This window comes from Salmo salar, chromosome ssa18, assembly GCF_905237065.1.
Source record: "Salmo salar chromosome ssa18, Ssal_v3.1, whole genome shotgun sequence".
NCBI classification, from domain to species: Eukaryota; Metazoa; Chordata; class Actinopteri; order Salmoniformes; family Salmonidae; genus Salmo; species Salmo salar.
In genome coordinates, this window is record NC_059459.1 from 40,112,736 (window position 1) to 40,127,119 (window position 14,384).

The 14,384-nt window shown below is 48.7% G+C and overlaps 1 protein-coding gene across 21 annotated transcripts in view; it reads left to right on the forward strand.

The window, feature by feature from the left end:
- The window catches only part of LOC106577377 (transcription factor COE3), a 245,469-nt gene that overhangs the window by 144,397 nt on the left and 86,688 nt on the right, over positions 1-14,384 (forward strand). For all 21 annotated transcript variants that reach the window (XM_045701134.1, XM_045701123.1, XM_045701135.1 and 18 more), the window contains exon 7: positions 9,995-10,076. In XM_045701134.1, the coding sequence (XP_045557090.1) occupies positions 9,995-10,076 (82 nt within the window). The remainder of the gene's footprint in view (positions 1-9,994; positions 10,077-14,384) is intronic.

Genomic DNA, 14,384 nt, shown 5'->3' on the forward strand with positions numbered 1-14,384 from the left:
GCATCAGGCGTTTTGGTTAACGTTAATATAAATGAGTTGAACATACATGCAGCAGCTGAGCTGACTTCTAATGAGAGGGTTTTCTCTCATTTTCTTGTTCTTTCTTTCTCTCTCCCTCTCTCTCTCTCTCTCTCTCTCTCTCTCTCTCTCGCTTTGTCTCTCTCTCTCTCACTCTCTCTTTCTCTCTCTCACTCTCTCTCGTTCTCTCTCACTCTCTCTCTCTTTCTCTCTCTCTCTCTCTCTCTCTCTCTCTTTCTCGCTCTCTCTCTCTTTCTCTCTCTTTTTCTCTCTCGCTCTGTCTCTCTTGCTCTCTTTCTTTCTTTCCCTTTCTCTCTCTCCTTGTAGTGACTTTGAGTTGGTGTGGTACTTCAGGGCATTGTTAGCTAGTTCTCTAGACTCAAAAACAGAAGCCCGACCACTCAGATGATGGTCACTATTTGACACTTGGAAAAAACAAACAAACCAGCTGCAGCATCTTTCTCTTCTGTTTTCTGTCCTTTCGGTGTTTTAATACTTCACTGAGCCTGGAGATATTGCATTCAGCCTCAACACTACCCTAGCAGAGAAGGGTTACTGTACTAGGAAATCTGTCTCTGGAAATGGCACCCTATAGGGCTCTGGTCAAATGTAGTGCACTATAAAGGGAATAGGGTGCCATTTAAGACACAAGCACAGTTTACCAGGGGGGAGTGGTGAGAGGAGAGGGAGAGAAGAGGAGAAGAGGATAGGAGAGGAGAGGAGAGGACGGGAGGGGAGAAAAGAGAAGAGGAGATGAGAGAAGAGAAGAGAAGAGAAGAGAGGAGAGGAGATGAGAGGAGGGAAGAGAAGAGAGGAGAGGAGATGAGATGAGAGGAGGGGAGGGGAGAGGAGAGAAGAGGAGATGAGAGAAGAGAAGAGAGGAGAGAAGAGATAAGGAGAGAGGAGAGGAGTAAGGGAATAAGGGCCATATTTCCACCTTGATTTCCTCTGATACCTACTGTGACAGGTTATGACTCTGTAGGGAAATAAAGAAGATGACCAGGGAATTAGAGTTCATAACGGTACGTCTCTGTAATGGGTTGTCAGATAAAACAGCCCTGACGCCCTTAAAACATACTGGACACAATTAAACCTAATGCTTTAACGACAGACAGACAGACAGACAGCGCCGTGTTAGCACTGATCTGATGACAGGACCATCTGCATCCCACACGCATGAACCATTAGAACAGGGAGGAGAGGATCTATTGATGCTGGACCAAGACAAAGATTTACTGTCATACAATAGAGACCGCTCGCCTCCTCCTCCTCCTCCTCCTCCTCCTCCTCCATCTCCTCCATCTCCTCCTCCTCCATCTCCTCCATCTCCTCCATCTCCTCCTCCATCTCCTCTTCCTTCATCTCCTCCTTCTCCAGCTCCTCCATCTCCTCCTCCTTCATCTCCTCCTTCTCCATCTCCTCCATCTCCATCTCCTCCATCTCCTCCATCTCCTCCTCCTCCATCTCCTCCTCTCTCCTCCATCTCCTCCTCTCTCCTCCCACTCCTTCTCTCTCCTCCAGCTCCTTCTCTCTCCTCCATCTCCTCCTCCTCCATCTCCTCTCTCCTCCATCTCCTCACTCCTCCTCTCTCCTCCATCTCCTCTCTCCTCCTCTCTCCTCCATCTCCTCCTCTCTCCCCCTCTCGCCTCCATCTCCACTCTTCTCCTCTCTCCTCCATATCCTTTCTCCTTCTCTCTCCTCCTTTTCCCCCTCCTCCTCTCTCCTCCATCTACTCTCTCCTTCATCTTCTCTCTCCTCCTCTCACCTCCCCCTCCTCCTCTCTCCTCCTCTCTCCCATCTCCTCTCTCCTCCATCTCCTCCTCCTCTCTCCTCCACTCTCCTCCTCTTCCCCCTCCTCCTCTCTCCCCCACCTCCTCTGACCTCCAGTTCTCTCTCCATCTTCTCTCTCCTCCTCCTCCTCCTCCCCCCTCCTCCTCCTCCTCTCTCTCCTGAGTCTCCTGTTCATCCTCCTCTCTCTCCTGAGTCAGTGGGGAGACTGGTGTCAGACGGGCTTGGAGAGAATGTGTATAAATGACCGTAGGAACAGGAGAGGTGCTCAGGGTTAGAGATGCCATTTCACATTGTGATTTATCCTTCTGGCCCAAATTCCCTTTGGAGACCTTAAAGTGGGCGGCTGGAGAAAGAGAGAAAACTAGTGTTTCTTCGTGCATAGAGGCCTTCATATGCCTTCATATTTGCAGAGCGAAATACATTTGTTAACTCAACAAAAATACAATCAGCGATGCATGACACCAAAACGAGAAAAGAGAAATCGAACATTATGCGCCTAACCTTCTCTGGTATTGGGACGGTGTTGAATAAATATTCCTAAACACGATACATACTAGTACAGCACAATACCCAGCCTGGTATAGGATAGGACACATTTGGATTACCTGTGTATATCAGGGCTGGGGTATAATACTAACATCAGTGCTGGGGTATACTTCTAACATCAGGGCTGGGGTGTACTACTAACATCAGGGCTGGGGTAGACTACTAACATCAGGGCTGGGGTATACTACTAACATCAGGGCTGGGGTATACTACTAACATCAGGGCTGGGGTGTACTACTAACATCAGGGCTGGGGTATACTACTAACATCAGGGCTGGGGTATACTACTAACATCAGGGCTGGGGTATACTACTAACATCAGGGCTGGGGTATACTACTAACATCAGGGCTGGGGTATACTACTAACATCAGGGCTGGGGTATACTACTAACATCAGGGCTGGGGTATACTACTAACATCAGGGCTGGGGTATACTACTAACATCAGGGCTGGGGTGTACTACTAACATCAGGGCTGGGGTATACTACTAACATCAGGGCTGGGGTATACTACTAACATCAGGGCTGGGGTATACTACTAACATCAGGGCTGGGGTATACTACTAACATCAGGGCTGGGGTATACTACTAACATCAGGGCTGGGGTATACTACTAACATCAGGGCTGGGGTATACTACTAACATCAGGGCTGGGGTATACTACTAACATCAGGGCTGGGGTATACTACTAACATCAGGGCTGGGGTATACTACTAACATCAGGGCTGGGGTATACTACTAACATCAGGGCTGGGGTATACTACTAACATCAGGGCTGGGGTATACTACTAACATCAGGGCTGGGGTATACTACTAACATCAGGGCTGGGGTATACTACTAACATCAGGGCTGGGGTATACTACTAACATCAGGGCTGGGGTATACTACTAACATCAGGGCTGGGGTATACTACTAACATCAGGGCTGGGGTGTACTACTAACATCAGGGCTGGGGTATACTACTAACATCAGGGCTGGGGTATACTACTAACATCAGGGCTGGGGTATACTACTAACATCAGGGCTGGGGTGTACTACTAACATCAGGGCTGGGGTATACTACTAGACTAGCTGTGTTAAATATTGAACTTGGAAGACAGTAAGCCTCCACCTTTCAACTGTGCCTCGGAGCTAAGCCCCCATATCTCACTGCATCTCCCTGGAAATAGCTGGGGTCCATTTTAAACAGCGTCCCATAATGAGGCTTTACCAGAGAAGAAGAGAAAAGGAAGAGAGGAGAGAAAACAAGACAGGGAAGAGATATCTGTATGTCTGTGAGGGTTCCTTACATGGGAAAGTTGTCAGCTCAAGAGCAATGGGTGTCAGCCAGGTCTCCTCTCCTCTCCTCTCCTCTCCTCTCCTCTCCTCTCCTCTCCTCTCCTCTCCTCTCCTCTCCTCTCCTCTCCTCTCCTCTCCTCTCCTCTCTTTCTCGTGGTTCTCTCAGACATTACATTTGTTCAGAAGATTAGCCAGGTTGTAATTTGGTCTACCTTGATCCTTCTCTCTCTCTCTCTCTCTCTCTCTCTCTCTCTCTCTCTCTCTCTCTCTCTCTTCCTCCCTCCCTCCTGTGCATGCTAATCTACCTGACTATTGAACATGTTAGGGTTTAGTTGGGTGCTGGTTGTTGGAATATCAAGTGTCTGCTTCCTGGTTGATAAGGTGGTGAGATGGCAGATGGGTACTCAAAGTGGCTGTGATCCTTGAGCACCAGGAGTGTTATGGAGAGGGTGGTGGGGGGGGAGACAGGACACACGTGGGCACACACAGTCCCTGGTATGCCCTGCTCTGGTCCTGGCCCTGGCACTGCCCTGCGATTGTCCTGGCCCATGCCCTGCTCTGGCCCTGTCATACCCTGCCCTGCTCTGCCCCTAGCCTGCTCTGGCCCTAGCCTGCTCTGCCCTTAGCCTGCTCTGGCCCTAGCCTGCTCTGTCCCTAGCATGCTCTGTCCCTGCTCTACTCTGTCCCTAGCCTGCTCTGCCCCTAGCCTGCTCTGTCCCTAGCCTGCTCTGTCCCTAGCCTGCTTTTCCCCTAGCCTGCTCTGTCCCTAGCCTGCTCTGTCCCTGCTCTGCTCTGTCCCTAGCCTGCTCTGTCCCTAGCCTGCTCTGCTCTGTCCCTAGCCTGCTCTGTCCCTAACCTGCTCTGCTCTGCCCTTAGCCTGCTCTGTCCCTAGCCTGCTCTGCACCTAGCCTGCTCTACTCTGGCCCTAGCCTTCTCTGTCCCTAGCCTGCTCTGTCCCTAGCCTGCTATACTCTGGCCCTAGCCTGCTCTGTCCCTAGCCTGCTCTGCTCTGTCCCTAGCCTGCTCTGCTCTGTCCCTAGCCTGCTCTGTCCCTAGCCTGCTCTGTCCCTGCTCTGCTCTGTCCCTAGCCTGCTCTGTCCCTAGCCTGCTCTGTCCCTGCTCTGTCCCTAGCCTGCTCTGTCCCTAGCCTGCTCTGTCCCTAGCCTGCTCTGTCCCTGCTCTGCTCTGTCCCTAGCCTGCTCTGTCCCTAGCCTGCTCTGTCCCTAGCCTGCTCTGCCCCTAGCCTGCTCTTGCCCTAGCCTGCTCTGTCCCTAGCCTGCTCTGGCCCTAGCCTGCTCTGTTCCTGCTCTGCTCTGTCCCTAGCCTGCTCTGGCCCTAGCCTGCTCTGTCCCTAGCCTGCTCTGGCCCTAGCCTGCTCTGTTCCTGCTCTACTCTGTCCCTAGCCTGCTCTGTTCCTGCTCTGATCTGTCCCTAGCCTGCTCTGTCCCTAGCCTGCTCTGTCCCGAGCCTGCTCTGCACCTAGCCTGCTCTGGTCCTAGCCTGCTCTGTTCCTGCTCTACTCTGTCCCTAGCCTGCTCTGTCCCTAGCCTGCTCTGCCCCTAGCCTGCTCTGGCCCTAGCCTGCTCTGGCCCTAGCCTGCTCTGTCCCTGCTCTGCTCTGTCCCTAGCCTGCTCTGGCCCTAGCCTGCTCTGGCCCTAGCCTGCTCTGGCCCTAGCCTGCTCTACTCTGGCCCTAGCCTGCTCTGTCCCTGGCCTGCTCTGTCCCTAGTCTGCTCTGTCCCTAGTGTGCTCTGTCCCTAGCCTGCTCTGTCCCTAGCCTGCTCTGTCCCTCTGCTCTGTCCCTAGCCTGCTCTGTCCCTAGCCTGCTCTGTCCCTGCTCTGTCCCTAGCCTGCTCTGTCCCTAGCCTGCTCTGTCCCTAGCCTGCTCTGTCCCTGCTCTACTCTGGCCCTAGCCTGCTCTGTTCCTGCTCTGCTCTGTCCCTAGCCTGCTCTGTCCCTAGCCTGCTCTAGCCCTAGCCTGCTCTGTCCCTAGCCTGCTCTGTCCCTAGCCTGCTCTGTCCCTATCCTGATCTGTCCCTGCTCTACTCTGTCCCTAGCCTGCTCTGTTCCTGCTCTGCTCTGTCCCTAGCCTGCTCTGTCCCTAGCCTGCTCTGGCCCTAGCCTGCTCTGTCCCTAGCCTGCTCTGTCCCTAGCCTGCTCTGTCCCTGCTCAACTCTGTCCCTAGCCTGCTCTGTTCCTGCTCTGCTCTGGCCCTAGCCTGCTCTGTCCCTAGCCTGCTCTACTCTGGCCCTAGCCTGCTCTGTCCCTGGCCTGCTCTGCTCTGTCCCTAGCCTGCTCTGCTCTGTCCCTAGCCTGCTCTGTCCCTAGCCTGCTCTGTCCCTAGTCTGCTCTGTCCCTAGTGTGCTCTGTCCCTAGCCTGCTCTGTCCCTAGCCTGCTCTGTCCCTGCTCTGTCCCTAGCCTGCTCTGTCCCTAGCCTGCTCTGTCCCTAGCCTGCTCTGTCCCTAGCCTGCTCTGGCCCTAGCCTGCTCTGTCCCTAGCCTGCTCTGTCCCTGCTCTACTCTGGCCCTAGCCTGCTCTGTTCCTGCTCTGCTCTGTCCCTAGCCTGCTCTGTCCCTAGCCTGCTCTGGCCCTAGCCTGCTCTGTCCCTAGCCTGCTCTGTCCCTAGCCTGCTCTGTCCCTGCTCTACTCTGTCCCTAGCCTGCTCTGTTCCTGCTCTGCTCTGTCCCTAGCCTGCTCTGTCCCTAGCCTGCTCTATCCCTAGCCTGCTCTGTCCCTAGCCTGCTCTGCCCCTAGCCTGCTCTGTCCCTAGCCTGCTCTGTCCCTGCTCTGCTCTGTCCCTGCTCTACTCTGGCCCTAGCCTGCTCTGTTCCTGCTCTGCTCTGTCCCTAGCCTGCTCTGTCCCTAGCCTGCTCTGGCCCTAGCCTGCTCTGTCCCTAGCCTGCTCTGTCCCTAGCCTGCTCTGTCCCTGCTCTACTCTGTCCCTAGCCTGCTCTGTTCCTGCTCTGCTCTGTCCCTAGCCTGCTCTGTCCCTAGCCTGCTCTGTCCCTAGCCTGCTCTGGCCCTAGTCTGCTCTGTCCCTAGCCTGCTCTGCTCTGTCCCTAGCCTGCTCTGTCCCTGCTCTACTCTGTCCCTAGCCTGCTCTGTCCCTAGCCTGCTCTGCTCTGTCCCTAGCCTGCTCTGATCTGTCCCTAGTCTGCTCTGTCCCTGCTCTGCTCTGTCCCTAGCCTGCTCTGTCCCTAGCCTGCTCTATCCCTAGCCTGCTCTGTCCCTAGCCTGCTCTGCCCCTAGCCTGCTCTGTCCCTAGCCTGCTCTGTCCCTGCTCTGCTCTGTCCCTGCTCTACTCTGGCCCTAGCCTGCTCTGTTCCTGCTCTGCTCTGTCCCTAGCCTGCTCTGTCCCTAGCCTGCTCTGCTCTGTCCCTAGCCTGCTCTGTCCCTGCTCTACTCTGTCCCTAGCCTGCTCTGTCCCTAGCCTGCTCTGCTCTGTCCCTAGCCTGCTCTGATCTGTCCCTAGTCTGCTCTGTCCCTGCTCTGCTCTGTCCCTAGCCTGCTCTGTCCCTAGCCTGCTCTGCTCTGTCCCTAGCCTGCTCTGTCCCTAGCCTGCTCTGCTCTGTCCCTAGCCTGCTCTGATCTGTCCCTAGTCTTCTCTGTCCCTAGCCTGATCTGTCCCTAGCCTGCTCTGTCCCTAGCCTGCTCTGTCCTGCTCTGTCCCTAGCCTGATCTGTCCCTAGCCTGCTCTGTCCCTAGCCTGCTCTGTCCCTGCTCTGTCCCTAGCCTGCTCTGTCCCTAGCCTGCTCTGTCCCTAGCCTGCTCTGTCCCTAGCCTACTCTGGCCCTAGCCTGCTCTGTTCCTGCTCTGCTCTGTCCCTAGCCTGCTCTGTCCCTAGCCTGCTCTGGCCCTAGCCTGCTCTGTCCCTAGCCTGCTCTGTCCCTAGCCTGCTCTGTCCCTATCCTGCTCTGTCCCTGCTCTGCTCTGTCCCTAGCCTGCTCTGTTCCTGCTCTGCTCTGTCCCTAGCCTGCTCTGTCCCTAGCCTGCTCTGTCCCTAGCCTGCTCTGTCCCTAGCCTGCTCTGTCCCTGCTCTACTCTGTCCCTAGCCTGCTCTGTTCCTGCTCTACTCTGTCCCTAGCCTGCTCTGTCCCTAGCCTGCTCTGCCCCTAGCCTGCTCTGTCCCTAGCCTGCTCTGCCCCTAGCCTGCTCTGTCCCTAGCCTGCTCTGTCCCGGCTCTGCTCTGTCCCTGCTCTACTCTGGCCCTAGCCTGCTCTGTTCCTGCTCTGCTCTGTCCCTAGCCTGCTCTGTCCCTAGCCTGCTCTGGCCCTAGCCTGCTCTGTCCCTAGCCTGCTCTGTCCCTAGCCTGCTCTGTCCCTGCACTACTCTGTCCCTAGCCTGCTCTGTTCCTGCTCTGCTCTGTCCCTAGCCTGCTCTGTCCCTAGCCTGCTCTGTCCCTAGCCTGCTCTGGCCCTAGTCTGCTCTGACCCTAGCCTGCTCTGCTCTGGCCCTAGCCTCTTGAGCGTCTCGTCCCGTCCCGCGAAAACTCCTAGCGACATTAGCATAACGAAATTTAATTAAATTTTTTTTCAAATATAGGACTGTCTCATATCGTTTTATAGATACACCTCTCCTCAATCGACCCACGTCGTCCGATTTCAAAAAGGTTTTACAGGAAAAGCAAAACATTAGATTATGTTAGAGGAGTCCATCGTAAAAGCTACAACATAGCCATTTTCCGACCAACCACATGCATCACAAATAACCAAAAAACAGCTAAATGCAGCCCTAACCTTTTACAAACTTCATCAGATGACACACCTAGGACATCATGTTACACAATGCATGCATTCTTTTGCTCAATAAAGTTCATATTTATATATGAAAACAGCATTTTACATCGGCGTCTGACGTTGACTAACTATTTTCCCGTCAAATGCATTCCGGGGAAACAGTGCTACAATTTACTGAATTACTATTCGAAAACATTTTAAAAATGTAATATTGTCATTCTAAGATTTATAGATGAATATCTCTTGAAAGCACCTGTCATACCAGATTTAAAAATAACTTTACTGGGTAATCACACTTAGCGATAAAAGGGGATGCGATACTCAGAAAATGAGCTAGTAAACCTAGCTCTGCGCCATCTTGGAACAATCGCATATCACATCTAATCTTGTATAATATTGTCAATAATCGCTTACCTTTAGTTGTCTTCATCAGAAAGCACTTCCAGAAATCCCAGGTCCACAACAGATGTATTTTCGGTCGAAAAAGTCCATCCTTTATGTTCCATTAGCTTGCTGTTGTTAGCGCGTCTGAATGCTGTATCCAAATGCTCTGCCGTGCGCAGGACAGCCGTTTCGAAATAAAACATTTTTTTCCCATCTAGGTTCGTTCAAACATGTCAGACGTTGTATAACATAAATCTTCAGGGCCTGTTTCAACAAGAGAGCCAATAAGATTCGAGGGGGACGATTGTATTGTGTTTCAAAACGTTTCCAAAAGTGGGGGTAGACAGGGCCGCCGGCGTCATAATGGTGATGGCCCTCCCCCTGTGACCAATTTCCAACGCGTCTCATTCACTGAGTTTCGACAGTAGAAGGCTCAAAACACTTTGTAAAGACTGGGGACATCTTGTGGAAGCAATAGGAAGTGCTCAATGAACGATAGCTCACGGTGTGAATAATAGGCAACGACGTGAAGTTGAGTCCACAATTCAGAATTCCACTTCCTGTTTCAATCGGTCTCGGGGTTTTGACTGCCATATGAGTTCTGTTATACTCACAGACACCATTCAAACAGTTTTAGAAACTTTAGGGTGTTTTCTATCCACAGGTATTAATTATATGCATATCCTAGCTTCTGAGTTTGATTAGTAGGCCGTTGAAAATGGGCACGAATTTTTTCCAAAATGCGCTGTGGCGCCCCCTATCCTAGGGTAACGTCAAGAGGCTAGCCTGCTCTGTCCCTAGCCTGCTCTGTCCCTAGCCTGCTCTGTCCCTAGCCTGATCTGTCCCTAGCCTGCTCTGCTCTGCTCGTAGTAGTGAAGAGTTGTTAAAAGGATCAGAGATGACTGCTAGTCATAGTTATGATTGGTCTATATTATGTCTGGGGACATTTTTATAGATGTGGCTTAGAATCATGATGTGATGTGTACTTCCTGGAAGTAGTTATGTTTAAATCAATGAGATGTGTTATGTTCTTTACCGGCGTTGATTTGTCGCTGTGTGTGTTTGTGTCTGCATGAGAGAGAGGGAGGGGGGAGGGAGGGAGGGAGAGAGAGAGATTAGTTGTGATTATGCTGGAATTCTCCAGTGTCTTTTTATTAAATGAATCCCAGATGACATTGTGTCTATCTGTTTTCAAAGGGACTGAATGTCTAATGTGAGGTCTCTTTCTTTTGCTCTTTCAGATTCTTCTTGAAATTCTTCCTCAAGTGCAATCAGAACTGCTTGAAGAATGCAGGAAACCCACGAGACATGCGCAGATTCCAGGTAACTAACACAAAAACACATTCAGACACTTCCTCTATCTGACCTCCTCATGGATGGATACTCTCTGTCTCTCTGTTTCTCTCTCTGTTTCTCTCTCTGTTTCTCTCTCTCTGTCTCCGTCTCTCTGTCTCTGTCTCTCTCTCTGTCTCTGTCTCTCTCTGTCTCTCTGTCTCTGTCTCTCTCTCTCTGTCTCTTTCTCTCTGTTTCTCTCTCTGTCTCTGTCTCTCTCTGTCTCTCTTTGTCTCTCTTTGTCTCTCTCTGTCTCTCTCTCGGTCTCTGTCTCTGTCTCTCTCTGTCTCTCTCTGTCTCTCTCTCTCTGTCTCTCTGTCTCTGTCTCTGTCTATTTCTCTGTCTCTCTCTCTCTCTCTCTCTCTCTCTCTCTCTCTCTATCGCTCCCCCCACCTACACAACACAGAATGTGAACCCAAAACTCTGCATTTCCCTAAAGGGATGGTGGGCCAGTGGAGGTCCCAGTGTTGGCCCCATGCCACCTGACTGTAGCTGGCTGCTGAACCTTATTGCTTTGCAGATATATTTAAACAGGTCAGCCAGGACAGAACAGGCTCTATACCTCTCTAGGGAGGGGAATGGTGCAGCTGTTTGCCTCTTTTTCCTATGCAGAAGCTCAGGAGTCTTCAGCTACCTGCGGTTACAGTTATACTGCGCTGTCTCTCTCTCTCTCGCTTTCTCTCTCTCCCCGTCTGTCTCTAACTCTCTATCTCTCTAATTTTCTAGGACAACATACACACTGTTAAAAACTAGACTTGCAGCTTGTGATAATCTGCCGTATTAAAAAAGATACAGGCCTCTGTATCGTTCAGGTTCTATATTGTAGTTGTACAGTATATAGATGTATCTAAGAGTGAGTGGGGCTCCTTGGAACTAACACACAGCTTGGCAGTTGATTTGTCACACTGTGTCCGGTGCAAGTGGTCCTGCTAATGCTGATCCATGAGCAGAGAGCAGAAGGTCAAACCCAGAGTGACTGGTAGTCTCCTCTCTGCCTCCATGGCCACTAAACCCAGAGTGACTGGTAGTCTCCTCTCTGCATCCATGGCCACTAAACCCAGAGTGACTGGTAGTCTCCTCTCTGCCTCCATGGCCACTAAACCCAGAGTGACTGGTAGTCTCCTCTCTGTCTCCATGGCCACTAAACCCAGAGTGACTGGTAGTCTCCTCTCTGTCTCCATGGTCACTAAACCCAGAGTGACTGGTAGTCTCCTCTCTGCCTCGATGGTCACTAAAGCCAGAGTGACTGGTAGTCTCCTCTCTGTCTCGATGACAATAGAAACTCTACAATAGAGACACCAGTCATGGGGAGAGAGGGAAGGAGGACTTCTCTCCTTCGTCTGACAGTTTTGCTCCAGTGTCTCACCCTAACTAATTTCCCCGCCTCCCTCAAGGTTTAAGTGGACTTAACAGCATGTCAGGGCCCTCAGCACCATTTCCACCAGGCTTCAGCTACCTCAGCACCTTGAGGAAAGTATTGTGTGTGTGTGTTAGAGAGAGGGAAAGACAGAGCCAGAGAGAGAGGGGAAGAGAAGCTGTGAGACTACCATTCAAACCACAGAGGGAGAGACTTTCCCTCAGCAGCTGTGAGAGCAGGCCAGTCCACCACTACAACTTCAGTTCTATTCTTGTCCCCTTAAAGGACCTTTTTCAACATGCTTTTCCATGCTCCTATTGTATCAGTCTGTTTGAACTAATATGGACAAACGTTTACTGATGTTTTGCATTTAAATGCAGAAAGGTTTGTTAAAACTACGTAGGAAAATAATGCCTTGACGTCTGTAGCTATAATCGTCATTGTGATTAAAAAAAAATCTAATCGACAATTTTTTTTAATAAATCCTACGCAACTCAATATTCACCCAAAATTCAAAATACAGAAACAAAGCCCCCCCCCAAAACCCAGCAAAACACCCTGTCTTCCACTTTGAATGCTTGATGTTGAAGAAACCTACCTCTCTTGACTTTGCTCGCCGTCTCTTCACCACTGCTTTAAATGCCATTTCCAGAATATATTTGACAGACTCTCCCGACCATGGTGTTCCTTAGGCAAGGTCGAGCTTTCCTGCAAGCCTCCTTTCCCCACTTACTACACACAGCTCCGTCCCAAATGTCGCGCCCTATTCCCTACGTAGTGCATTACTTTTCACCAGGGTCCTATGCACTATGTTGGGAAGAGGGTGCCATTTGGGATGCTCGCTACCACGGCTCAGCTGGAAGCCAGTGAGAGCTCTATCCATCATCTCCATCCACGGCCAGGCTCTGAACCTGGACACAAGAATGGAGCCCTTTCACTCCTTTAAAAAAAACAGAGAGAGAAAAAAAGAGAGAGGAGAATTCCATTGACATACCCGAGGTCAATCACCATCAGAATGAACCAGAGAGAGAGAGAGAGAGAGAGAGAGAGAGAGAGAGAGAGAGAGAGAGAAAGAGAAAGAGAGAGAAGGAGCTCTGAGTGAAAACACTTCACCCATTCATGCAGGGGCCTCTCCAATCCCTTCCAACCCTCCATTGACATGCTAAAACCCTCATTATCACACATTAAATGCAACTGTATAATTAGGATTGTTTACTAAATAGAAAAAAGGGAGAAGGAGGTCTGGTTGATTCTTTCAGGAGGTTTTAGGTCATCGTCTCAGTCAGATATCCTCCTCATCTATCCCTCTAGACATCTCTAACTGTCTCTCTGAAGCCGTCACACAAACGGCACCATAATCCCTACAGAGTGCACTAGTTTTTAGGGTAGACTACGCTATGACGGAGGCTGCCTGAGTAATGACAGGAAACATCTGATCAATGTGAATATCAACAGATCAATGTGAATATCAACAGATCAATGTGAATATCAACAGATCAATGTGAATATCAACAGATCAATGTGAATATCAATGTGAATATCAACAGATCAATATGAATATCAATATGAATATCAACAGATCAATATGAATATCAATGTGAATATCAACAGATCAATATGAATATCAACAGATCAATGTGAATATCAACAGATCAATGTGAATATCAACAGATCAATATGAATATCAACAGATCAATATGAATATCAACAGATCAATATGAATATCAACAGATCAATGTGAATATCAATGTGAATATCAACAGATCAATATGAATATCAATATGAATATCAACAGATCAATATGAATATCAACAGATCACTGTGAATATCAATGTGAATATCAACAGATCAATATGAATATCAATGTGAATATCAACAGATCAATGTGAATATCAACAGATCAATGTGAATATCAACAGATCAATGTGAATATCAACAGATCAATGTGAATATCAACAGATCAATGTGAATATCAACAGATCAATGTGAATATCAACAGATCAATATGAATATCAACAGATCAATATGAATATCAACAGATCAATATGAATATCAACAGATCAATGTGAATATCAATGTGAATATCAACAGATCAATATGAATATCAATATGAATATCAACAGATCAATATGAATATCAACAGATCACTGTGAATATCAATGTGAATATCAACAGATCAATATGAATATCAATGTGAATATCAACAGATCAATGTGAATATCAACAGATCAATGTGAATATCAACAGATCAATGTGAATATCAATGTGAATATCAACAGATCAATATGAATATCAAAAGATCAATATGAATATCAACAGATCAATGTGAATATCAACAGATCAATATGAATATCAAACAGATCAATGTGAATATCAACAGATCAATATGAATATCAACAGATCAATGTGAATATCAACAGATCAATATGAATATCAACAGATCAATATGAATATCAACAGATCAATGTGAATATCAATATGAATATCAACAGATCAATGTGAATATCAACAGATCAATATGAATATCAACAGATCAATATGAATATCAACAGATCAATGTGAATATCAATATAAATATCAACAGATAAATGTGAATATCAACAGATCAATATCAACAGATCAATGTGAATATCAACAGATCAATGTGAATATCAATATGCATATCAACAGATCAATGTGAATGATCAACAGATCAATATGAATATCAATATGAATATCAACAGATCAATGTGAATATCAACAGATCAATATGAATATCAATATGAATATCAACAGATCAATATGAATATCAACAGATCAATGTGAATATCAACAGATCAATGTGAATATCAACAGATCAATGTGAATATCAACAGATCAATGTGAATATCAACAGATCAATATGAATATCAACAGATCAATATGAACATCAACAGATCAATATGAATATCAACAGATCAATG